Source organism: Solea senegalensis, linkage group LG2 (genome assembly GCF_019176455.1).
Source record: "Solea senegalensis isolate Sse05_10M linkage group LG2, IFAPA_SoseM_1, whole genome shotgun sequence".
NCBI lineage: Eukaryota > Metazoa > Chordata > Actinopteri > Pleuronectiformes > Soleidae > Solea > Solea senegalensis.
In genome coordinates, this window is record NC_058022.1 from 24,746,799 (window position 1) to 24,772,702 (window position 25,904).

Genomic DNA, 25,904 nt, shown 5'->3' on the forward strand with positions numbered 1-25,904 from the left:
ATACATAGATATATATCTATACATATTTGGATAAAGACACACATTGTTGAATTTGTGTTTGGTAAAAAAGCCATCATTCGGCTGAGAAAACAAAATGAACTAATCAGAGAGATAACAAAAATATCAGGAGTGGCCAGAACAACATTCTTAAAAAGAGGGAATCCACTGGTGAACACTGGAAGACCACAGACTACAAGTGAAGTGGATGATCAAAGAATTCTTTTGATGGCAAAGAAAAATCCCTTTACAATATCCAGCCAAGTCAAGAACACACTTGAGGAGGTAGGAGTGTCCAATCATGAGACGCCTTCATGAGAATGAAAGGAACAGCTCATCAGTCAAAGGCAGTGTTACGGCATGGACATGTATGGCATGATGTGAGTGCTGATAGAAGTAGCAGGATAACTTCTGAGGAACTATTCTGTCTGCTCAGATTCAGCCAAATGCTGCAGCAACTGATAGTATTTCACTTTACAGATGATTAATGACCCAAAACGTACTGCAAAGGCAACACTACAGCTTTTGACGGTGATGGAATGGAATGTTCTTCAGCGGGCAGTGGGCAGTCACTTGCTTTTCAGTTGCTTAAGACTAAACTGAGGCCTGACAGAGCATCTCCAGGGAGGAAACTCAGCATTTGGTGATGTCCATGGGTTCCATACTGCAGGCTTTTTTGAACCCTAATGTTTAAAAATGCTCATAATTGCAAAAAGCTTAATGCACTTTTTTGTTCAATCCCTCAAATTAAAGCTGAGAGTCCACACTTTAATCACATCTTGATTGTTTCATTTCAAATTCATAGTGGTGGTGTAACGGAACAGAACTTAATTCATTAGAATAGTATACCTGTGCGCCTCTGTGTAATGAAGGGGTTTACTCGGTAGATGGCGGTATTTGTCTTCTAATGTCTTTGTTTTTGACTTATGAGAACAAATGCATAAATGTACAACTTATCATTGTAATTAGTAGATCTCTTACTTATTTTTAATTAGGTGTATGGTTCTTATAACCAAAATAATCGACAGGCGATTTGTATACATTTGTGTATTTGTGTTTTATATATTTAGATTGTAATAGTGCCATGTCGAGTTTTAAACTCTTGTAACAGTGAATGCTGGTGACGTTTACTAGAAAAAACTCTTGTGGTGTCAATGCGCAGGAGGAGAAGAAGCAAATAAAGATGCTACCACCTCTGTAGAGTGGACCGTGTTACGATAATAAAAAGCCTTGTTGAATGAGTGGGGGAGTGTGCGTGGAGACGTTGTAGTCTTAATAATCCGTTGCGTCCAGTTGGTGGGAAATCCCCATGTGGTTTCGCTCTATAAAAAGTTTGGATGATCAGTGAGCCCCTGTAGTCGTGATTGCACCGAATAAGCGGGGGTCCGTGTCAACGTCATTGTCCGTGGGCAGCATCCTACAAGAGGACGCACGGAGCCGGTCATTCACAGAGGCGCGCCCGCGCACGAAACACAGAGTGAACACACTGAGAGACAGAGAGAGAGAGACAGAGAGAGAGAGAGAGAGAGAGAGCACACGCCGCAGTGGGAACCACTGGGAAACACTGACGTCCTCCGTGGATTGCAGCGGCACGAGTGGACATTTTTACGTGTTGCTTCGTGAATGAGGGGAAACGGGACTTTTTCCTCTTTTCTTTTTTTTTTAATTTGGAGTGACAAAAGTCCACAGATCGTACCGTAACCTGACTGCCCGTCCCGCTTTGTTTTGGTGAAGATCACGCGTGTGAAGCAAACGTGGCATGACAGGAGGAGTCGCGCGTCAACGACCCAAACAGCCACACACACATGATGGGCTTTTTGGTTTACGCAGAGCAAAGACGCACCGTTGGATGCGTGAAGCGCGCGATGGTGACAGGAGTTTAATCTTGAATGACTGGGAATAATAATTCAAAATAAAAGCTTTCATGTGGATATTGCGAGGCGTGGATGTGGAGGTGCTCCTCTCGAACTTTCAGAGGTTTTTAAAATAAAAAAGTAGCTTTAACGTCAGTGAGTGTGTGGTTTTTTTGTCTTATGCTTTTCCTGAAAAGCACCCAGACTGTAATTTGTGACTGTATGAGAATAAAAATGAGCTTCTATAGTTTGGCGCTGTCCTGCTTGGTGGCGTGTTTCGTCTCCGTGCGCTGCGGCGGCTCCGTTACCGCGGCGGAGACGGCAAGCTCCGCTGCCCAGGAGTCGTGCGCGTCCTGCGGCCTCAGGGCGGGCGATCAGTCGGAGCGGGTGAATATAGACTTCCTGGAGGCGGTGAAGAGGCACATACTGAACCGGCTGCAGATGAGGGACAGGCCAAACATCACGCACCCGATACCGAAGGCTGCGATGGTGACCGCGCTGCGGAGGCTGCATGCCGGGAAAGTGCGCGAAGATGGCCGGGTGGAGATCCCCAACTTTGAAGGACAGGCTGCCTTCAACAACGAGGTCCAGGCGGAGACCTCGGAGATTATCAGCTTTGCCGAATCAGGTTAGTGATCAATAATTCAACACACAGACACACACGCACACACACACACACACCTAACCCCTGGATGAACCCACTCAACCATGACTGTATACAACAGGGAGTTCAGGGAACCTTTAGAGCTACTAATAATACTAATAATCTCTAGGTTATAATTACTCTTGGCTTATTTTTAGGCTCCTGCATATAACCATAATTCATTCCTATCCTCTCATTTCTTCCGATGCTGCTCCATCACTTTATGGAGTAGAGTAGAGAAGAGCAATTTATATTTTCACATGTCTCACTGCGTGTTTGAGTCTGATGAAAATGGACTAAAGGGAATAAAACCTAAAGAAAGAGAGTCCTTAAATTACCCCGTGTGTTGTCTAGGGGATATAAAGAAAACCTCTGAATCCAATTTCATCACCAAAGCCGAGCTCACACTCAATACTCCAATGTATAAAAGCCCTTTTTCAAATTTGGACAAAGTCCCTCAATTGGCCATTTATCCCTTCCTCTAAGAATGTGTATCTAACTAATTCTCAGAAGTCCAAAGAGAACTCCCTCCCAACACACACACACACACACATACACGGAGGTTTGTGCAGCTATTCTTCTCAGGACACTGCATTGACTGCCATTCATTTAGACAGCATCCCTAACCTTAACCATAACCAGTTAATGCCTAACCCTAACCACAATTTTAAATAATCTTAGCCCTAAACTTAACCAGCTCCTCAGAAATCAGGTTCTGCCTCACAAGGACCAGCTTTTGGTCTCAATGAGGACTCCTGGTCCTGACGAGGTCAGTGTTTATGCCAGAAAGCGTTCTAAAGAGGCGACAAAAACACGTACACACACCTAAAACTATCTATGTTCAGAATCTAATAATAATCACTTAGTGCACTGAGAACATCTTTGACACAAACAGTTAGTCCGTCGAAAAGAAAACATACAATTAAAGACACCATAATAGGACACCCCCCCACACACACACCACACACACACACACGCACACACACATACACATACATTTTGTCTTTTTCCCATTGGCCCTACTGGTACAATTAGCCTGAATGGACTGCTGGGTTCTGCCTTCCAATGGGAATGATCTGAGCACCCTCATGACAAGTGAACAAAAGCCAGACAATTATTATAAGAGCACTATGTGTTCCTGCTGAACACAGCATGTCACCGTTAGGAAAAGGAAGAAGGGAGAGACAGAGAGAGAGAGAGAGAGAGAGAAAGAAAGGGAGGCAGCGAAAACAAAAGATATTGCTCAGAATAATGCATGAGACATTTGAGTCTGTGCAAGGGTTGGACTGCAGGAGTGTGGGTGGAGGAGCATGGCACCGGTGAAATGTGTGTGTGTCCATATTGCGGCACTGCAAAGAATACTTTTGTCGTTCTAAATGTTCCTTTGCTGCTTCTGCTTCTTCTACTTCTTTTTGTCTCCTTTGTTGTCGCTCTAGTTTCATTCTTCCTCACACATTTGAGTGTTTGTGTGGCATTGTAGCATGGAAGCTGGCTCTGATCCCTGCTCCCTGGACCTTGTCTGCCTCCCGGCCAACTGGCTCGCAGCTCTCCACCCCAAGATCAGATGTTGCCAGCCGGGGGGCATGGCTCAGAGGCAAGGTCTCCAGAAAGCTGTGAAGCCAGGGGAGCTTGTCCTCCCGAAAAAAGCCTGAATTGTTGTTGTCACAGTTTTGGACAAGGCCAGCTGGGTGGGTGGTGGTGATGCTGCTACGGCTGGCATATGTTTAGCCAACAGCAAGCCAACAAATGGATGTGGATAGGTGTTTGTGTGAAAAAGTGAGTTCAACAAATGTCTTTGCCACAGTGCCACATTTAACCACCGCTTCTTATCTCCGGTTGCAGTATAAGCGCAGAGGTATGAGGTCCCCGCGCAGGTGAGTGAGTCGATGCCAATCTCCCTTCTCCCCTGACATGCTCCCATGGGTCTTTGCTCAGAGATTCTGTGTCCCGTATCCACGGGAGCGGAGCGAGGAACACATGCAGGGAAAGAAGGAGGGAGGGAGGGTGAAACAGAGGGAGAAGGGAAGGAGAGAGAGGAGTAGAAGTTTAGATTGGCGCGTCTTGATTGTTCACTGTAGCAGTTTGGACCCAGTGAACTAGAGGCGAGTGGTCCAAGACATGGAATTAAGACTTCATTATGGGAGGTCATTAACTCCGGCCCGGTTCCTCCGGAGGATCAGTTGGCAGGTTTACTTCAGGACACAACTCTTTCATGAGGAGCTGTCACTCATGGCACTCATGGACCAGGTCCAGACATTTTCCACATTCACTCACTCACAAGTGAGTGTATGTGGAGGCCTTGCTGCCTCTGTGGAGTCTATAAATGATTTAGGCTCCATTAATAAAAATGCCAGTGCTTTAACGACAGCAGACTCAGGCCTGTATTGGTTTTTATCACTGGTCAATAGTCCAGTCTCTCTTTAACCCTTTAACCCTCCATCCTCTCCACCTCGCCCTTTGTGGAATTCCTCAAGAGCTGAGACCCGGGCCATAGGGACGGCTGCCGTACACGCATGCACCACAAATGCTCAGCACCTTGTCCTCCCGCACCGTGTGGTTGTCGACAGCGGCTTTGAGTAATGAGCAGTGATGTAGCCTGCCAGCCTACCTGCCTGCCGTCCTCCGTGGCTCCTTCCCTGACGCTGCGGCGCAGGTGGAGACACGCTGGAGCAGCTCTTTATCTTCCCAAGCCCACCCAGGTGTCCTGCCTGCTGACACTCACTCGCAACCTTTCCACTGCAGGGTCAGGTGAGGCGTGTCAGGGCCAGGAACACTGAATGAAAAGAACAATTTGTTCCTTAAGAGGAAAAGTCACGTGGTATGTTAATGTCCATGTTCGGAGGTGACATGTAAACACAGTGAAGGCATCTCAGCGTTCCTTTGTGCTGGGAAAAGAAACAGTCACATACTGTACGTCACATCTCCAAGTAGCAGTTGTTGTTAAAGCGAGACTATACAACCTGTTTTAACATTAAATCAGTGCCTTTATGAGCTGAATTTCCACATCAGAGTGTAGTCATTAATTATAGTTGTGTCCCACTCTTTATTTAACCTAGTAGTATTAACTTGTATCTTCGTATTCAAAGTGTGGTGATACTGAATTTTAAACAAATAAACCAGTTGAATGGCTTTGGTTTTTGGTGGAAATGTGTATATATTCCTTCAATGGTAGAGTGAGTCATCTTTCAACTTCAAGGTTGTGGTTTTGATTCCGGGCTATAAAAGATATCTCATAGAAAATACGGTGCACATAGATTACGCTGTGTGAATGTGTGAGTGGCAAAAACTGTAGTGTAAAGCAGCTGCGAGTGGTGGTCAAGACTAGAAAAGCGTTATTTAAATCAAAGGTTTGGTGAGCAGGTTGGGCCGCTGTGTGCACGGTGTAGATTATTGCTGGGGTCATCGATAATAATGTAAATCATGTGATTTGTGAAAAAAAACTTGATTTCTTCGTATAGACTTGTGGAAATCTGGTACATGACAGGTTGCTATTGTGGTAAAGAGAGCATTCACAATTTTAATTCAGTTCAATTTAATTCAGACTTTATTGTAGACTCATAGTCCTGTAAAATAAAAACAATACACAAACAATACACAAAACACTCCAAAAGTCATTATCATACACTATCTAAAAAGATATAGACATATAAATAACTTTACTTCTCAAAAGGAGGGATCTGTACCAATGTCTCCACAGCTGGGACTGATAATGGACAAGCTGATAGTGGACAGGAGCGAAACACTGTCATTAAAGTGCCAGGTCAACTGGTGGGAGGGGCTCAGAACTGAGAGACCCCATTCCAAACATTAATGTTCAAAGGCACAGTGTGTAAAATCTATTGGTGTAGAGATGTTGCAGCTGAATATCCCTCACCTCACCCGTCCCTTCAAAGTCATGGAAGTCTGGAGTAATGAAAAACAACTCATACAATCAGGCGATTGTACTCATAAAATATCAAACCTAATTATATCATTATCTTCAATTTCAGCCAAATGAAAATGATTTCATTTATATTTTGCACACCGGACATTTATTGACCAGTTTCATAGTGATCTTACCTACTGCAGCTTAAATGCTAGTCTGTGACTAAAACTGTGAGAATCAGTTCCACTTATGCTACCTCTGAGGTCATTTTGACTTAGAAGTCAAAACAACCTCCTCCACTGCCCCTTTGTCCTGTGGGGTCCCCCAGGGCTCAATTCTTGGGCCTATTCTTGTTGTACTTTACCTCCTCCCGCTCGGTAAGAAGCATGGTGTCTCTTACCCTATTTATGCTGATGACTATGCTCATTGTGTTTGGTCATAGTCCCTAGTCCCTAGACCAGGGGTGTCAAACATATGGCCCGGGGGCCAGAACCGGCCCGCCAGAGTGTCCAATCCGGCCCACAGGATGAATTTGTTAAAATTTCACACTAATCTAAATGTAATGTCAAATGCTCCAGATACCCGTGACTAAATGTGTGTGCCTTTATAGATCCAGTGTGCTGTGAAAATAGTAAATTTAGGCATAATATTGTTGAAATTGCACTTATATTTCATGTTTTGTAAAATTATCCTTCATTAAATGTAAAACAAAGGAGAAAAAACAAAGGGGTTCTTGTTGTTCATAGGTTATTATGCTATTATTTTACTATTTTTACTGGTCCGGCCCCCTTGAGATCAAATTGTGCTGTATGTGGCCCCTGAACAAAAATGAGTTTGACACCCCTGCCCTAGACCTGACTGCCCCTTCTCTTGATCTGGCTGCCTTGCAACCTTTTGCAAAACCCTCTTTCAAAAACCTTGGTTTTAATATGGACACTGATTTTAAACTCGATAAACAGATAAATGATGCCTTTGAGTCCATCAGCTACGTTTTTGATCTAAAATTAAACCAGTTCAACAAACCTTTCAAAAACTTCCTAACCTCTTAGAGTTGTATATTCCCTCTAGGACAACGAGGTCTGCTTAGCTACTCCTTGTTGTGCCTAAAACAAGGCAAAAAACAGATGTGATCGAGCTTTTTCAGCACGGGCACCTAAACTGTGGAATGAGTTAGCCACCCAAGTCAAACAGGCCACCACCCTGGAAACTTTTAAATCTTGTCTTAAAACTCACTTTTACTCCTTGGTTTTTAACTGAGCATGAGAATTGTGGTGTCTTTTAGTCTTTCAATGTCTTTTAATGTTAATTTTTTTGCTCTGAATCTCTGGGGGTGTATTAAATGTTTTATCTATGTACAGCACTTTGGCAACCTTGTGTTTCTAACATGTGCTAGAAATAACATGGATTGGATTGGAACGGATTGGAAGTCATAAAACGTTAGCATTTCACTGGGGCATGTTATAGCGATAATACGTGCAGTAAAATATTGTTGCTCTCGGCTCTTGACTTTGAGAACAGTAATAAAACCATCTTACCTGCACGTCCATTCGGCAGCGGTTTCTGTCGCTCATGCACCATGACCTTCATCAACAGATTGATTACAGATGTTTGAGGGGAACATCTATCACTCTATTGAAACTGGCCAACTTCCCTTTGTATTAGTATGCAAAATTCCTCAGCTCCAGTAGAACAGTATTTCTGATTTTCCTCCAAGTACCACCAGAGGAAGCCCACATACCACTGGTGGCTACATGTACCACAGTTTGAGAACCATGGACATAGGACATAGGTCAATTTCAAATAGAGCAGCCTTTGCTCCAAAACCGTGTGAAGTGAAGCTTTTGATAAATGTTTGAGCCTTATCATGACCAGAGTGACACATTTGAAGTGGATTGCAGTAAAGCTGTAGGATGTGCAAAATCACCAACATTGGTCCAAAATGGCTGTGTGAGTCAAAATGGCTGCCTTCCTGTTGTGTTTAGGTGATCAGATCTTATCCTGATCGACATGTTCGCCTAATTTCATGTGAGAAGGTGGAACTGGGTCTGTTTATTTTAAATATGCTACTTATTTAATGCTACTGTTGACTAGTGTGTCAAGTTTCATGTGTATGTGACCTTCTAACTAGCACAAAGCACTCTCTTTGGCTTTAAAAAGTGTGAATTTTGGGGGTATTTTTGCTTTTTTAGATAGTATAGTGTGAAGGGGGGGGACAAGCATGAACAAACCATAGGCCCCTGCAGTGGGCCCTTTGCCCCATGGCACCCGTTTTCTCTCTAAATGAATAAATAAAATAATCAAAAATGATATTCTAAGGCTTCAACAAAAAATTCTAATCTAATCACAGTCTAATCACAAAATAGTTGGCCACTAACCTAGTTTATAACTGTGAACCATAACCTGAACTACTAATGGATAAATTGTTGCCGCCCTAATTAAAAGTTATTTACAGCCTGACTCCAGATGTGTTTCTGCTACTGTATAATCGCAATGCTGTTCGTACGATCACATTTATCACTGTGTTGAAACGCCAAACCTGTCAGGGCTGAATCAGTTAACGCTGCTGGCTCTTAACACATTAGATTTTAGTAAGTGCATGTAGCTCATGAATGAGAAACAATCGTACAAAGTGACTCACGGCCGTGTCATGTGATCACCCCAAGAGCTGAGCGCTCACGTCCACGGTCAGTGTTATATTCCGACTCTATCTCTGTCTTTGATGTGTTTATCGCACTGTCGCCGCATGCTCACTGCTGCGCGATGATGCCTCTCTTTCTAAGCTCTGAGCTGTTCAGACACGCACAAAGCGCAGAGTGAGGTGAGGTTAGTCTCTTGTAGCCCTGAGGGGCCTTTACAGCAATCGCAGGTATGTCAATCACTTACGATGGATTTCGGTGTGTACACACTGTACACTTGATACTTCACCCGCAGCCTTTGGTGTCGTGAAGGCTGATATTTGATGTATGGCTTACCGTGGGGTTGGGTGTGTGCCTGCCTGTATGGATGCATGCACGTGTGTGTGCAGAGCTTGAGCTGGCAGCTGACAGGCCACAGAGCAGAGAGCTGGTCTCAACAGGTCTGAATGTAAAGCTGTACGTTTTTTGGAAACGAGGCGAAGGACGAGGCGTGAGGCGCCATGAAGAGGGAGGCCCCATCTTTGGTGGCCACCTGTTGACACTGACACACTAATCAGTCGGCAAACAAAGTCATTTAGCTGCTTTTTAAAGGTGGCTGCTCTGCTTGGGCACATTGTACCAAATCTCCAGAAATAGAAACCGTTCAAGTTAACCTCAGGGTAATTTGGAAGACATCATTAGGCGATGGTGAAAAAAAAAAAAGAAAAGAAAAGTGTGCAATAGGGAGAGTCCAGTGTCACCTTCAGCCTCCCTGGATCTCTTCATTGTGGCGCTGTAGAAAGTGGCCAGTGTCATGTAAATGGATTTTATTTTTGCCTCATCATGCTTTTTGCAGCAAGGCCACGCATTTCATTGGTGGGTCTCCCTCTGCCTTGCTGCGGGCTTTGTGCTGTCACTCTCAGGGTGCTTACACTGGAAGGCGGAGGACAAGTGGGGGGGTGGGGTTCAGGTTGGGCAGTAATAGCGAACTCAGTGAACCCCACCACCACCACCACCAGCCCAGCACCCCCTCCCCATGAAGGAGGGGACCGCAGCCTGGTCCGCCAGCCTCCCACCTTTTCCACTTGCATCCTGCCTTCTTTTCCTTCATCTTCCTTTTCTGTGTTCCCCAGCTCCACTCTCTCTCTCTCTCTCACATACACACACTCTCTTCCTCCCTTTTGGCCCTGTCACTTACAAAACTGGATCTTAGGCCAACTGGGCCTGATCCCAGCACTGGTTTGTCACAGCTGGCCTATCGGAGGCTCTGACAGAGATCACCTGACACAGTGATTGAGGGCGAACATTGAAAACAAGGGGGGAAAACAGAGCTTTAAAGAGCAATCTGTGCCATTCTTGGTTAGCAGGTGGGGAGGGTGGGTGTGATGGCGGCGGGGTGTGTGTCTGTGTGTGTGCGTTTTATAATGTGTGAAATACGGCTGAGCCGACACCATCATCTGTATCGTCAATGGTCTGACACTTCCTTAGGTTAGATATTGGGAGAACAAGAATAATGTAAACATGGATACAATCCATGCTTCACAAGCACAGACTGAAGGTTATTTAATTGTTAAAAATAAATAAATAATAAAAGACAGACAGCACTTTGTAAAAAGAATAGCTGTTATTGATTTTAAGCATTAAGTTGTTGAAACAGCTTAAAACAAGTATATCAGATCGTTCAGTATAATTGCTCAATGTGATGGTATAGGGATCACTATCACACACAAAAAGTTATTTGCCATTTATTAATAAAATATTATTATTTATTAAACAACCAATTATTTCACATGACATTCACATGACACGACTTTGTTTTCAGAAACTTTATAAACGTTGCTATGTCACTAAAACTTTATTTTTTTCATTTTTATGACCTATTCGATGTATTGAATATTATGTTTAGACATTGTTTTTGTTTAAAATCACAACAGCTGTTTATTGCCCTTCTTTCATGACAAAGACCCATAAACTATTCCTCTGTTTAACCTGTCTCCAACAGATGGACATGCATCAGCCAAGTCCAGTCTGTACTTCCTCATTTCCAACGAGGGCAACCAGAACCTGTTTGTGTCCCAGGCCAACCTCTGGCTCTATTTCCGTGTGCTGCCGGCTGGTCCTGAGAAGGGCCTGCGGAGGAAAGTAACTGTCAAGGTCCTCTACCAGGAAGCTGGGGCTTCAAGCAGCACAGAGGGAAGCCCAGGAGGCGGCGGTGGTGGTGGTGGTGGGGAGGCAACAGGCCGCTGGACCCTGGTGGAGAAGCGGGTGGATCTGAAGCGCAACGGCTGGCACACTTTCCCCCTCTCAGAGGCGGTGCGGGCCGTATTTGGGAGAGGCAGCCGGAGGCAGGACCTCGAGATCCACTGCGACGGCTGCGACACGGCCGGCGTGGTTCCGGTGCTGGTGGACCCAGGTGACCCGTCTCACCGGCCCTTCCTGGTGGTGCGTGCGCGGCAGGTGGATGGAAAGCACCGCATTCGCAAGCGGGGGCTGGAGTGTGACGGCACCAGTGGCGGGTTGTGCTGTCGGCAGCAATTTTACATAGACTTCCGTCTCATCGGTTGGAATGACTGGATCATTGCACCAGCTGGTTATTATGGTAACTACTGCGAAGGCAGCTGCCCGGCCTACATGGCTGGAGTGCCCGGCTCGGATTCTTCCTTCCACACAGCGGTAGTGAACCAGTACCGTATGAGAGGGATGAGCCCGGGCTCAGTCAACTCCTGCTGCATCCCCACCAAGCTCAGTACTATGTCCATGCTCTACTTCGACGATGAGTACAACATCGTCAAGAGGGACGTGCCCAACATGATCGTGGAGGAGTGTGGTTGCGCTTGACCTCCACATTGACCCTTCACTATCTGAACTTGGTCTTTTGTACAAACAGGACGTTATTGTACGGTACACATATACATTATATCTATACCTACTGTATGTGCAAGCAACACACGCATAAACAAACACTGGTGCAATCCAGCAAACGCAAGTATCGGTGTTGTGTTTGTCCGAGTGTGTGTATTTATCAGACTTGCTTCAGCAGTGGGATGAGAAGGGAACATTATCACCAAAATGATATTTTTTTTTTGCTCTAGTTTGCCATTTCTAGTCAAAAAAAGTTAAAATAATAATAATAATAATAATAATAATAATAATGGCTCGTCAACTCCTCTTGAATGAAGATAAAAAAAAAAATAAAAGCGCTTAAGGAAAGTGACAGGATCAGCCAGGAACATGATTGGCTCCACCCCCCTCACATAGTCCCAGCCCTGCTCCTCCAAACCCCCTTAAATAATTAAAGCACATAACAGACTTTTTTGTTCTTCTTGTAAAGCACTGACAATTCATTAGCGTATGAAATTCAGAACACCAGCACTTCACTACTATGCCGACAGACACAGTCTGACTGTCCTCTCTGGTGGACTCAGACGGCGGCAGCGCTTAATGCCTTGCAGGATTAAACACGGTGCTGCTGCTGCTGCTGCTGCTGCTGCTGTCACTCTTGCTGTTGACTGACAGCCCCTCAACCTCAACCTCCTGCCTGTCAAGAGTGCTGCAGGCCCTGCTACTATGACAACCAGGTGAAGATAGATCTCATAAGTGCACTTCACTTGTCCAGTGGGAGCGACAGAGACACACACAGAGAACTTCTTCTTCTTCTTCCTGGGCCCAGAAGAGGTAGAGGGGGCCCGACGAACACAAAGACTCCATTTTGGGGCCAGTGTGTCGCCACGGTGCAGTGTAGCACTTGCAGAAACTGAAATGCACACCCTGAATAGCACTTGTATAAAGAAATGCCTTCCAAGGGGTACTGAGTGTCCTGTCCTATCGCTAAATAAGTGCCACATGAGCTATGCAATGTATAGTAACCTATACCCATACTCAACATTCTCTATTAGACTGAATCCTCCTTCCATCTCTCTCTCCTCCTCCTCCTCCTCCTCCTCTCTTCTTCCTCAACTCTTTATCAATACTTGAAATGTAATCTTTCGCTTCCTTTCCAAAGCGAATGATTGTTGTGATGTTTGCACTGAAAAGTTGCAGGATTAGTGAAACAAAAACTGCCATTGAAATGTTATTTTTATAGAAGTAAATTGAATATTTGTTCAAATGTATTTTAATTAAATGGAACCAAAGAGGCCAAGATTTTAGGTATTGTATACGAAGATGGCAAGGCCATTGACTTAAGGTGTACGATACTTTTTTTTTTTTGGATTATTTGCAAAAACACGGCCTACCACTGTATCAGGGTACAATATATGATTTTCATTCTTAGCTCTATTTTCATTCTCTGTTTTTTTGTACAATAAGCAACACTTCATTTTCATCTTTAATTCTATTTTGTTTCAGTTTTCTATTTAATAAAGGTTATTTTTAGTTTCTGTATAAGAATCATTTAGTCAAATAAATTCCATCTGTACAGTTTATGTAAAATAAAATGTTTTCTTAAATATAAGATAAGACTTTGCCGTCTCTCGCCAGAATTTATTCTCGGTCATGTGAGGAAACGTGAACGTGATGTCGTCCCTGCGTGATGGTGGCTCAGTGGTAGAGTGAGTCGTCTTTTAAGGTAGTGGGTTCGTTCCCAGCTCCGTGTAGATGCGTGGAGTGAATGGGTGAATGGCAAAACTGTAATGTGACAGAACATTTACATAAAGAAAACTAAACAGCTGGATATACATACATATATATAGGTTTTTTGAGCACAATTTCCACTTCACTGCGGTCAAGTTTCAGTGCAGCGATCTTATACATATACAACTGAGCTTATACATATACAATGGCACATGCAAGGACCACCAGCACACACTAACCCACACCAGGATGCCAAACCATAATGTTAAATATTGCACAATATCCTCAAAACAACCATAGATACTGCACGTTCTGCATTAAATCATACTTGAAATGTTGCAGAGACTTTACCAAACCCATATACTGCATGTTGCAACTTATTTTCAGTGCCACAAGACTTTTTGTGTTTTTGTCTTGATGAGAAATGGGTTGTGTATGAAGCTGTCAGTCTCTCTCTCTCTCTCCCCAATGGAAGGTGCTTTGGTCTGACACCTCCTGGAACAAAAAAGGTGGGGCTAAAATTGATGAGTGTGGGCAAGAAAAACACACGCACTTCAGTCTCGTTCTCTGCTGGTTGAAACAAATAACGTCTCACTGCTGCTTTCTGCCGGGACTCAGCGTCTCTGAGGCTGAGGCTTCAGAGCAATAATTACAACTGTGGTTAACAGCTTCACTGGCATCCATCACTGCTGCCAGCACACCCAGCGTCATGTACTGGAGCTACTTGATTCCTTTTGCTCCGATGATTGTGTAATATTCTGTGTCTTGGTGCAGCCTGGACTTTCTGATAAAAAAAAAAAAACGTTACTATTTTACTTTTCTGGGTCTATTTCACTTCATGGGTCAATGGTGGTGTGTCACACAGAAAATGACAAAATGAGAGGAAGATGTTAAGTTAAGCGGCAATGTCTGTAGAACATCAGCTACAAAGTTCAAGACCAAACACCAGGAGGATTGTTTCAGATTGCTAGAGCGCAGGAACATTTCAAGGGATTTTGAGGGCCCCAGGCAAAATGGGCCCATTGATCCAAATTTACCCCCACCCCTGGGTTTCTGTCTTACATGAACCTGTTATTGTTAGCATTGAAATTGACCATCAAAAATGTGTTTTTCCTACTACAAATTTGACATTTTTCTTCATTTTAATTTATTTTTAATCAATCAAGACCTGACATTAAAACCTGTACCTGGGAACATTGTAAAACACAATGCATTTAAAAAAAATGTTAAGTGAAAAATGTGCAAGGATAAAGCGCCAGACTAATGTGACAGTGCTTATTACTGTCCTGTGCAGGATATTTACTCTAATTTAACAACTTTGGGGTCATTGTGATGGTTAAATGACTTGTTATGCAGGGGCTGTGTTAGTGTAAACCAAGCCTTGCAAGATCAGGAGGTCTCGTGAAGTCTTGTGTCTTGCAAGAAACACAAATTGCTTCATGGCACAGCTCAAACACTCCTTGCCAGGTGCTGGTTATAAGATCAAGTCAGCAATGGTGTTATTTTACAAGTTCATCACGGCAGAGCCACGGAGAAAGATGCAGAGAAAACTGTCGCTGGAGGAAGCAAGGAAGAGGAAACGTCTGACCGAGCGAGGAGGCACTGAAAAAGCACAGAAGAGAGTTTGCCACTCGGTTAAAGTGTCCCGGTGTGTTTTAATGAAAATGATTTTCCAACACTGATCTTTTCTTAGCTCGAACCAGGTGATTTTGGGCCCAAACCTAACCACATTCATGAAAAGAAGACGTATCCGTCTCCGTATTCCCTCGTTTCTGCCAAAAGTGCCACCAGCGGTTAAAACGCCCATGTGAATCATTTTGAGCTTATATTTATTAGTGGTTTTCAGAACAATTTAGCATTTAGCATTGTGACATTTAGCAGACTCTGTGACTCAACATGCTCATAACGTACATACATGTCATTGTGTTACATCACAATGACAGTGATTTCCCCTTTTCTTGCAATGGTGGTTTCTCAAGGTAGGTTTAACAGTGTGTCAACAACTTTGTGCAACTGTGTTAGGCATGTCAGACTGAGCGTCTGGCCGCCTGTGCCAACACCTACCAACAGCCAGGTATCATGTAATGTTTCTGTGAGACTCACATCAAAACACATCATGTGTCCCTGTAAAATATCAGCCAGATAATTGCTCTAAATGCATCCATTAAGATGTGCCAAGGAGTGCTATGAGATTTGTTTGCCTGCGGGGCAAATAGCATGTTAGGGAGGGATCGGTATTAATAACTTTACCTGTAGCTGGTTGGGTGAGTCAGCAGCAGCAGAACAGAAAATAAGAGAGGAAAACAAACCAATTTTCTTGTATGCACATCAAGGCTGGACAATATTGTCAGAAATATTATCACAAGTATCTTTATCTGTTTACTTGCTCCTGAGTGAAAGTTGAAGAAACCAGTTAAAGCTGCAAGAGGCAAGGTTGCAAAATCTTAAGCACAAGTTGTTAGAATATTCTCATCAGCTCATCATGGTGAAAGCTTATTTTTTCAATTGTTGACGAATGACGTCAAAAAAAACGCATCATTTTCCTGTATTTAGTAGGTAGATAGGTACAGTTAATGTGGGCAGATTGTTTTGTATAGGAAGATATATTATGTAGGTAGGTACATGACTGAATAAACTGAATAAACCAGCTTAATTCTGTTCATACATGAGCCAGGTGAGCTGCAGGAAAGTTCTCACCCTTAGATCCCTTCATTTACATAATGCTGAATCATTATTATGGAATTATTGATCAATAATATAAAACCTGCCTTTAATTGTGGTTTTTAGCTTCTTGATGGACAGAGACAAAGCATTGATAATGTGTATTATATCTCAAAAAGTGTTTGCACGATGCATAAACATTACATATTGACCCTTTTTTTTCTAAATAAAAAGCAATATTTTTTTGTTTTTGAATTATTGCATGGCTCTGAGACAAATGATTTGTCAAAAGTGATGTGAGGCTGTTGTTAAATCTCTGCGGTGGAGCCTTTACTTCTCCAAACAAACAGCACACTGTGCAGAGAGAGAGAGAGAGAGAGAGGGAGGGAGGTGTAGCTGTCTTGTCATGCTTCCCAGTGCATGCCAAAAATCTCCACAGCTGGAATGTTAATGATGCCAAGTGAGAACTGTAGGCCATTAAGCATGCCGGCGTTCGCGGATGCAGCCAGGGCCACACACACACATGCAGACAAACAACACCGGCACATCATGTGCATCCATAGACTTTGTTTGTATTAGGTGCAGCACCGGAGCATGCTCTTGTGCAGATGCCTGTGCACGTACAACCATACGCTTTCTCGCTGTCTCATTTGCATGTGCTCTATCCTAGAGTCACGCGTTTGAAATATAAACAAGACACTAAACAAAAATGTGTTCGCACACATGTACACAGATTTGCACAACTACCCTTTTAAGGACTGCATTGAACTCCATTCATCTGGACTGCTTAAGCTGTGTTATCGCTGACCTTAACCATAACTAGTTAATGCCTAACCACCACAATTCAAATCTCACTCCTAAACTTAACCAACTTAAGTAAAAGGCAACAAATACGCACACACACACATAACCAACCTCCACAACCTCTAGTTATCAGCTTAAACAAATATTGTTCCTCTGCCCTTCTACATCTCATATCGCTGCAGGTTGAGGTCATGACAGCCGGCAAGTTGATGAGGTCAACTGGTTTATCACCCCAAAAGCATTTGTTCTTCTCCGATCAGCCGGGGCCGCGTTCAATAATGAATTTATGAGTGTTCATCACCCTGGGGCCTGACATTCCTCTGCATCAAGTAGCTTTTCTTTGGCTCTGTAGCCTGGAGGTATGTGTCGATGATGAATTCTCTGATCACTCAAATAGTATGACGATCCATCACTGGTCGTTCTACAGGCCAATTTTTTTTCGATTTTGTTTTGTCGATTAATCCATCAGAGATGTTTCTCCTCGAACTGATAGCGGTTAAAGATTGACATCTGTCCCCCGAACTAACACAACATTATTTTTAATCCTGGCGATTAAAGCCTGACCCTGTGTTCCAGCTTCCAAAGATCATGTAAAGGCACTCTTATTCTAAGGATTCTAAGTATTTATGGAGAGGGCCCCTTAAGACAGGAGGCTTACTCTAGCCCTGTTTACTCCTTCCTACAACTCAAAGTGACAATTTGACCTTTGGGGCAACGTGGAGCGCGGCCCCTGCAAGCTCTCTCTCAGGCGGATTACTGGAGGAGGAAAAAAAAGGCTTTACAACTTGAAAGCATATTTTTTAGGACTAATGAGCAAAAAAACGTCATTCATCCAAGCATTCTTTACAGCTAGGTTATGTGCTGCTGCTTTAATGTTTTCTCTTTATTCCACTTATTATAATATATAATAATGACAATTGAAAAAAGGAAAGAATAAAGATTTGACTTGGATTTTACTTCCATTAGCATTAGAATGCTAATGTACAGAATGTCAGATGATTTTTTTTTCTTGCAGCCTGTTCTGACGTGAAACTGTTTGGTTCCCTTTGGAAACCACTTACTGTTCTGCACCAAAGTCCCGAGAGAAAATCCATGATTTTTACATCACAGTTGATGATCCATTGTTGTTCCAACCCGAAAGTTAAAATTGACACAAACTTAGCAAAAAAGGCAGTAGCAGCACAACCTAAAAATCACAATTTATTCCACTGACTTTAGGGTGGGAGAGTGAAAGGTTTACAAACCAGTACCAATAGGCTGTCAAAAAGCAAGATAATATAGTGTTCACATGAGCAGATTTTATTCAGATTGTATTAATTGAATTGGTTTTATATATATTTTCTTTGTATCCCTGCTTGCATCTACACCTTTTACTGATTGAAAGCACTTCTGTCTTCTAGATGCAGGGGGTGCACACACTGCGCATATAGTCGGCGCTGATTGTAAGTCGTCAAGTCACTTTTATTTTGCCCATCATCAAAAACATAATTTGCCTCAAAGGGTCTCTACCCTTAGACCCTCACATGGAGTAGGAAAACTCCACAAAAACACTTGCACAGCCTGGGAACATGGGAGAAACCACCGGAGGAAACATAAAACAAAGAAATGTAAAATGTACTGAATAGTGGAAAAATGTATTAATATTACTATCAATATTAGTATTAATGAAGACAAGCCTGTGGGTGGTTCAGAGTTGCAGGTCCATCCTAGTAGAGGGGGAAACAAGTTCTGCCAGATTTTGGTCACATCTGAACAATTTGGCAACCCAAGACACTGCCAAATGGAACAAAGCCCCCAACCACCAGGGAGGTCTGGAAAAGGATTGCAGAATATTAATTAGTATAATAGAATTGTTGATTAAAGAAGGAGGGGCTTCTGAGTCAAAGATGGAGGAGTTTGAAACTGCATGGCTTCCTTCCCGCCTGATGACCTGACCTGGTATACTTCCGTACAATGTGAATGCGACACACAGCATGGGTGCAGAAGTATACCAGGGCCTTCAGAGAGAGAGAGAGAGACCTAATATACAGCTTGGAAACAAAGCACAGCCATTACATTACATGTCATTCAAGGGAATTGAGTACAACCAGCCAGGGGCGGAGTTGAACTTGTGACCATGAGCATGCACACGGGGCACCGGTCTTAACCACGGAGGTACCCCGCCATCCTGAGACAGCAGGGGTTAGAGAAAAGCACCAGATAAATTCACAGGTAGTTTACCGTCGACAGGATAACCTAGAATACAGTACTCGTTGCAGTGCTCGAAATGTCACTGAGACCGAGACCAGCCCCTGTATTAGTCAGATAAGAACGCCAAGTGAGTCTGCAGATTTTAACAAGTTTTGATATAAAAACATTGAGAGAATCACATGGTCTGATGTCAGTGAGGAGGTTACTCCACAGAAAGCCCAAGCTGACAGCTTGAGACGTAACTTATGAGGTCAAATAGGTAGGAGAATTTACAGTTTTAACAGAAGCACCTTAAAATCTGATCTCACAAGGACAGGGAGCCAATGAAGAGAAGCTGAGACGGGTGTGATGTTCAAATGTCTTACTCCTAGAATCCTAGCTGCAGCATTTTGAACTAATTGAAGGCTTTTGGGATCGTATGAGACCAGACAATAGAACATTACAATAATCAAGTCGCAGACGTAACAAACACATGAGGGTTTCCGCGTTCTCCAGTGACAGCAACAACCTCATTTTTGAAATATCGCAAAGGCTGAAAAAATGCGATCCAGGTGATCGTGAGACTGATCATGATCAAAGGCAACACCAACGTTCCAACGGCAATAAACTTTATAACTTTATGTTATACCAGTTACCTCATTATACCGATGATTCTAATTGGCTGGACCAATAAGCAGCATCTCCATTATTTCAGCTTAAGCAGGAGGAAGTTATCATTCATCCAAACTTTTACTGCAGATAAGCATGCCTCAAGATCATTAGCATTCATGGGCACGTAAACATAGGGCTGGGAATTGATTAATTATTATGATATTGATATAGATTATATAGAACAATTCTCTTTATGCCAATTTTATGAAATCCATTTCAACAAAAATACGTTTATTGTTCTTTAGAGGCATGATTTTTTAGTGGCCAATCGTGTGCACTTTTTAAGTTATTATGACAAATTTGAAAGGGAAAAAAAAAATCCTGAATTAACCCTTTTACACAGGAGCAAAGTGCTGTTACCAGATCAGTATTTTCTCTCCCACCTGAATGCTACGGTGACAGAGGTGATGGGGTCAAAGTAGCACCGTGTGGGTTGTACGTGTGTATATTTGTGAGTCCACAGTGTCATAATGTCAGGGTTGTTCCTCCCCAGTTTAGAAAAACAACTGAAGCCTTGTCACCAAAAATCAACCCCCCCTCCACAACCATATCTCCCTGTCAGCCCGTAAACCTTCTCACCTCCTCACCCCGCCTTCCACCATCCTGACCTCCCGACTCCTGGAGTACAGAAGGCACACTCAGCAGCCACAAAGCCCTCATTTGTGTTGTCTGTGGTAACTAGTGCTCACCAAAGCATCATCTCCATTCACCTTTTGTACACAAGTAAAGGAACATGGCACAGGCTGTGTGCAGGCCAGACACTGGAACAGTGATGGGGTTGTTTTTTTGAGAGTAATGGTGCAAATTAATCTCAGCTATTTAGTTTCTTTGCTTTGAACCATCATGTACTGATTTTATTTTAGCAATCTTATTCCTCAAAAGGTGAGGGCTATCACACAGAATCTGTGTTATTGCGTGTGTATAATAAATGTATTGTTTGTACAAAATGTCCTTATAACCTGATAAGTGTGGACTCAAAATTATGTAAAATTATTGGACTCCTTTGACTACGTCCATTTTTTTAAACAATCCCTGTCTGGACTAGTGTTTCAGCTCTATATGAGAATTAGAATCAATTGTTTTTGCGCACACACCGATAAGTGATACAGGGTGCAGGAGCAGTGGGCAGCACTTATCTGTGCCCCGGAGCAATGGGGAATTGGGTGCATTGCTCAGGGTCATCCCAGCCCCTGACCTACTCTGGATTTGAACCCTCTGGTTGCAAGCCCAATTCTTTTTCCTCTTGTCCACGGGCTGGCCCATGCCCTGCCCAGAAGTAATCTGTGTTCATACTACTACACCTGTACACCTGAAAGTGTAAAATGTGACCATTCACTTACACTGGGCATGCAGATAAGGTCCCTTAATTTTCATATATATACATATATATATATATATGTATATGTATATACACATACAGTATATAATTAATTTTGTTGGTCTTTAAACGTCAGCATAATTGGAGCAGAAAGTCTGCATTTTTAAACAAAACCGACTCATCGGGAAATGAATGCAGCTTTACGGCACTATCATTATCTGCTCATCCACATTGCTTCAGCGTTTTCTACAACTGACTCAACTTCTCAATGTTTGGTATTTTAAAAAACTGCAGCCAGTGTATCCCAAACAGAGTTAATGTGGTTTAAAATAAACACAGAATAGTGTAAATGTACCCTGAAACATTGGTCTGCTGCTTTCAGATGTTTCACAAGCACAAAAACACCTTCTCTTCCAACACTGGGTGAGCATTACACCTCAAATGCTAATAATGTTGATTTTACACTTTTTTCTATACAGAATGTACAATTGTAATGTTTCCTGTGGTTTGCAGAAAAAAAATAAATATAGCCCTATTTTCCCTGGGAGAACAGGCTGCTTCCCAAACTAAATGGAAAGAAAGAAGAAAAACACAAGAAATTAATTAAAGGCCAGAGCAAAGAGGGATCCAAGGACAGTCAGAACTTGTCCAAATTGGCCTGACAATTGTGTGAAAATGGAGATGGAGAAAATGGAGGTGGGTGGTGGTTCATGCTGTACAAAGATGATAATCCCATTATTAGTCCCAGCCTACAAGATACATACTTGTGATTGGTGTGGTTGTTTTCCCAGGCGGGGAAACAGCTGTCAGTGAATGCAACACCAGAGGCATTTGAGTTGCTCACACAGTCTGAGACATGGGCTTGTGAGTCGTCTACCTCCAACCACATCACATTTTCCTCGAGCTCAGACTCGAGCCTCATTCAATCGTTCATGAAGCCAAACACATACCATAAGGCACATTTAAGGGATAGTTCAGGTGTGGTTGCATGAGGTGATGAGACGTCACTGACCACAGTGTGCGGAGAACCAGCCTGAGACGTGGCTGCCAGAAGGAACACAAGGAAAAACAGTTTTTAACCACTTTGCCAGAAGATTCACCTTATGAAGTCCATGACTGGAAACCTTGTGTTGTTTTGCTTTTTAAAGTGGTCACTCCTGCGCAAAATTCCACAGAAAACCATCAGTGATTCCGCATCACAACACAGCCGTTGTTGATCCACTGCTGCTTTTGACTTTGGTGTCAAAAATCCTTTGTCCCATAAGTTTCCTGGCAGAAATTAAGATAAGATAATGTAGACTTGGTGTAGATTTTTTTTTTTTATTGTTACCTGGCAGCATTTTCCATGAGATAATACAAGATAATACAAACTGAGAAAAGAAGCAAACTTGAACTCTTACTCAAATATCAACACCATTTCTGTTTAATCGCACAATACTCCATAAATGACTAATATTATGTAAGTATAAACAATAACTATAACTATAATACAATGCCGTTTGCAGTCTGTGCGATTATTTGGTGCAGGCAGTGTGAACAGTGTTCTTCTCAACTGTTTGAAGAAATGCTCCAAACACGTTTGGTGTGAAAACACCATGTGGTGCTATAATCCCCCCTACACACACACACACACACACAATCCCCTTCTCCACATTATTCATTCCTTCAGACATTCTGCTGTTGTTTGCTTCCCTGGACCTGCATGTTGACCCGCTAATTTTAGTTTTTTTTTTCCTCTTAAACAGCCCTTTAAAAGGGAAAGGAATCCTGGTGACTAATGTCCTGTGCACTCTTGAGAGTTAAATGTGGAACCAGTATGTAAACAGTCTGGCTTTTGTCTCGGAGGAACATAGTTTCTGTTCACGTTTAAGTGACATGGTGTATGTGATCGTCCGCCAACTGATAGGCCGGAGCAGCGGCGGTGGCAACATTTGTGAATGGACCTACTCACACACTGAGAGGGAAATTCAAACAATAATATACTCCTTCATTACAAACATGACACAAGGGGAAAAATAAAAGCCCCGGTGTTTATCTCCAACGTTGTTTCCTTGAATGTGCGTGTGTCTGTGTTTGAGCATGACTGCTTTGTGTGTGTGTGTGTGTGTGTGTGTGTGTCAGAGGGGAAATTCCAGCCAGGGGGATATAAGGTGTGGCTGAGGATCATCTCTGACCACTTAAAAGCAGGGCCATCATCAGCGTTCCTGCCCCAGCTGCATTTCTCACTGAGGGCTCATTATTTGGGCAGGTGCCCTATTGTCACATCTTTGCGGGCCTTTTCATGAGCATACCAAAAACATGGCACCGAAATATGCAGGGGGGGGTTGGGGGGTGACCTGAGTCAGAGCGAAGAAGAGTCAGGGAAAGGGAAAAAACCCAAAAAAAAAACACGGCATCAAAAGAAGAGAGGGACTTTGTTTGGAGAGAGAACGCATAACTAGAGAAGAATGGGTTTACATGTTCAGGGCTTAGAGTCCTTGGATGTGGTGATAGTGGCTATACTTTAAAGGGATAGTTCAGGATTTTTTGAAGTGTGGTTGTCTGAGCTACTGACACAGAGGCTTGCTCTCACTGAAACCATGGCGACCAACCAGGGAAAAACTGATTTTAGCCACCCAGTAAATGGTTTAGCAAATGAAATAAATGCAATCTTGAAGAAAATGTTGCTGCTGTATTTGCCCAGTGTTTTGTAAACCACTCACTCTACCGCATCATACGCCAAAGAGAAAATCATTAGCACAGAGTTGCTGATCCACTGCTGCCTCCACCAATAACTTCAAATGTGTTATTTTGCAACTTTAGCATTTGAAATCATTTGTTCTGATTCACCTAAGTGACACACACTTAGCAAACAAGCTCCCGTGTCCTCACAATCTTACAACGCTGTTTTTATAAAGGGTGGTTTCCAAACTTGCAGTGCACATATGTTTAAGCTATTATACATTTAAGATGACGTAGATTTGATTAGGTGAGGTTTTGTTCCTGTGTCCCCTGCTGGCTGCCCTGTTTTCAGTGAGAGTGAGCATCTCAAGCTGGGGCCCTCAGGGGCCGTGCTGTGGGTGCAAGTCGACTGTGTCAGAACATCATAAAACCACACTTCCAAAAAAAACCTCGAACTATCCCTTTAAGAGAAAAGGAGGAGAGGGATGAGTGTTTTTGTGAATGAAGACATGACGGTGTCCCACTTATCATTAAACTGACTGTTTTTGTTCTTTTCTAGGTCATTTCTAATGAATTTCACTCTGTTTTGTCAGTTGAAGAAATGACAATGTTGTTAAGGCACTAACGTCCCCTGCTGAGTGGGTGAGAGGCTGTGTGTGTGTGTGTGTGCGTGTGCGTGTGCGTGCGTGTGTGAATGACCTCATGGGAAAGTCCTGTTGGTCTGGAGTAAATACAACAAAGGAGCTGCTGACAGAAGTTTCAATAATAGAAAAACAACTGATGCTCTTGTGTTTTAATCTGACAATGCTCGATTGTTTGTGACTCACACACACACACACACAGGAGTGATTATTAGATTCTGAGGAAGAGAGTTATGAATATGCTGTATATGGAGAGAGGGTATATGGATGTACTGAGGACATGAAAGTGACAGGTGTGATGGAGATGGATGAGGAGGATAGGGAGTGTGGGGCAGCCACAAAAAGAACAAATGGAATATTGGTATTTGATAAATGACTACTTACTATAATAGTTACTATAACTATTATTAAAAAGGAATATAGGAATAGGAGGAAGTCAGTTTGGAGTTGTAAAAACTTTGAGATGTACTTGTTCCTGTTTGAAAGGGAACATACAGTATGCAAAACAAATGTGTTTGCATGAGTGTGTGCACATACAGCACGTACCATAGCTCGGGTCTTGACAGTGTTCCTGACAGTGCGAAGGAAAACAATTCCACGCTCTTCTCTTCTCTTCTCAAGAGAAGAAAGCAACTTATCATTGGTTTCGCAGAGTGATGAACGGTGACAGAGGAACGTTTACATTTGCTCCGTGTCCGACCGAACACGTTCACATAGCTTTGCAGGCAGTACGGCACACAGGAGGGAGCGCTTGATGGACTGACACTCCTGTTGATTTAGCCGCCTCCTTAAGTGAGGCACTGCAGAGGGTACAGAGTGAAAGAATGAAGAGTAAATGGATATAGGAGGTGTTGGGTGTGGGGTCCTCGCTTGGGCGTGGACACACGGCCTGGGCTTGTGTGTATCGGTTAGATCAAAATTAATTTTGCGGCGCCTTGGCTTGGGATCAGGGTGAGTGAGCATGCCACACACAGTCTTTGATTGTCTCTGATGGCTCAGATGATGCAGAAGTGGAGATACCATCTGAAGTTACCCACCCTCTAAAGTATTTTCCCTATACACTTGTGTGTGTGTGTGTGTGTGTGTGTTGTTTTTATCTCAGATTTCAGTGGTGGAATCAGATCCCTGCCCGTGCTGTACACACAACAAAGGCATCTGTTGTACCAGGCAGTCATTGTGTACAATTTAATGTCTCCTAAATACTTTTATTGTTGACTTTTTCAGGTACATTCTGAACATTCCTTGCTGCCGTGCCAGAACTGTCACTGCTCAATAAAAAGAAGAAGAAGAAGAAGAAGAAAAACACAGATCACCGCTGTTGAAGATGTAACAAGATGAGACAAGGACTTGAAAAAAGTTACTAATCCTGCTTATACTGCACATCACCTTCCCAAATAAACCCCCAATCTTCTCCTGCTTTGTGGAAAAAGTGT

At 43.0% G+C, this 25,904-nt stretch overlaps 1 protein-coding gene across 1 annotated transcript; it reads left to right on the plus strand.

The window, feature by feature from the left end:
• Nucleotides 1-1,239: 1,239 nt before the first annotated feature.
• LOC122783902 (inhibin beta B chain-like) lies at nt 1,240-12,074 on the plus strand. The gene is made up of 2 exons (XM_044048863.1): nt 1,240-2,478; nt 10,976-12,074. Exons 1-2 carry the CDS (start codon nt 2,031-2,033, stop codon nt 11,809-11,811), a joined length of 1,284 nt encoding a protein of 427 aa, XP_043904798.1. The 5' UTR covers nt 1,240-2,030; the 3' UTR covers nt 11,812-12,074.
• Nucleotides 12,075-25,904: the final 13,830 nt, after the last annotated feature.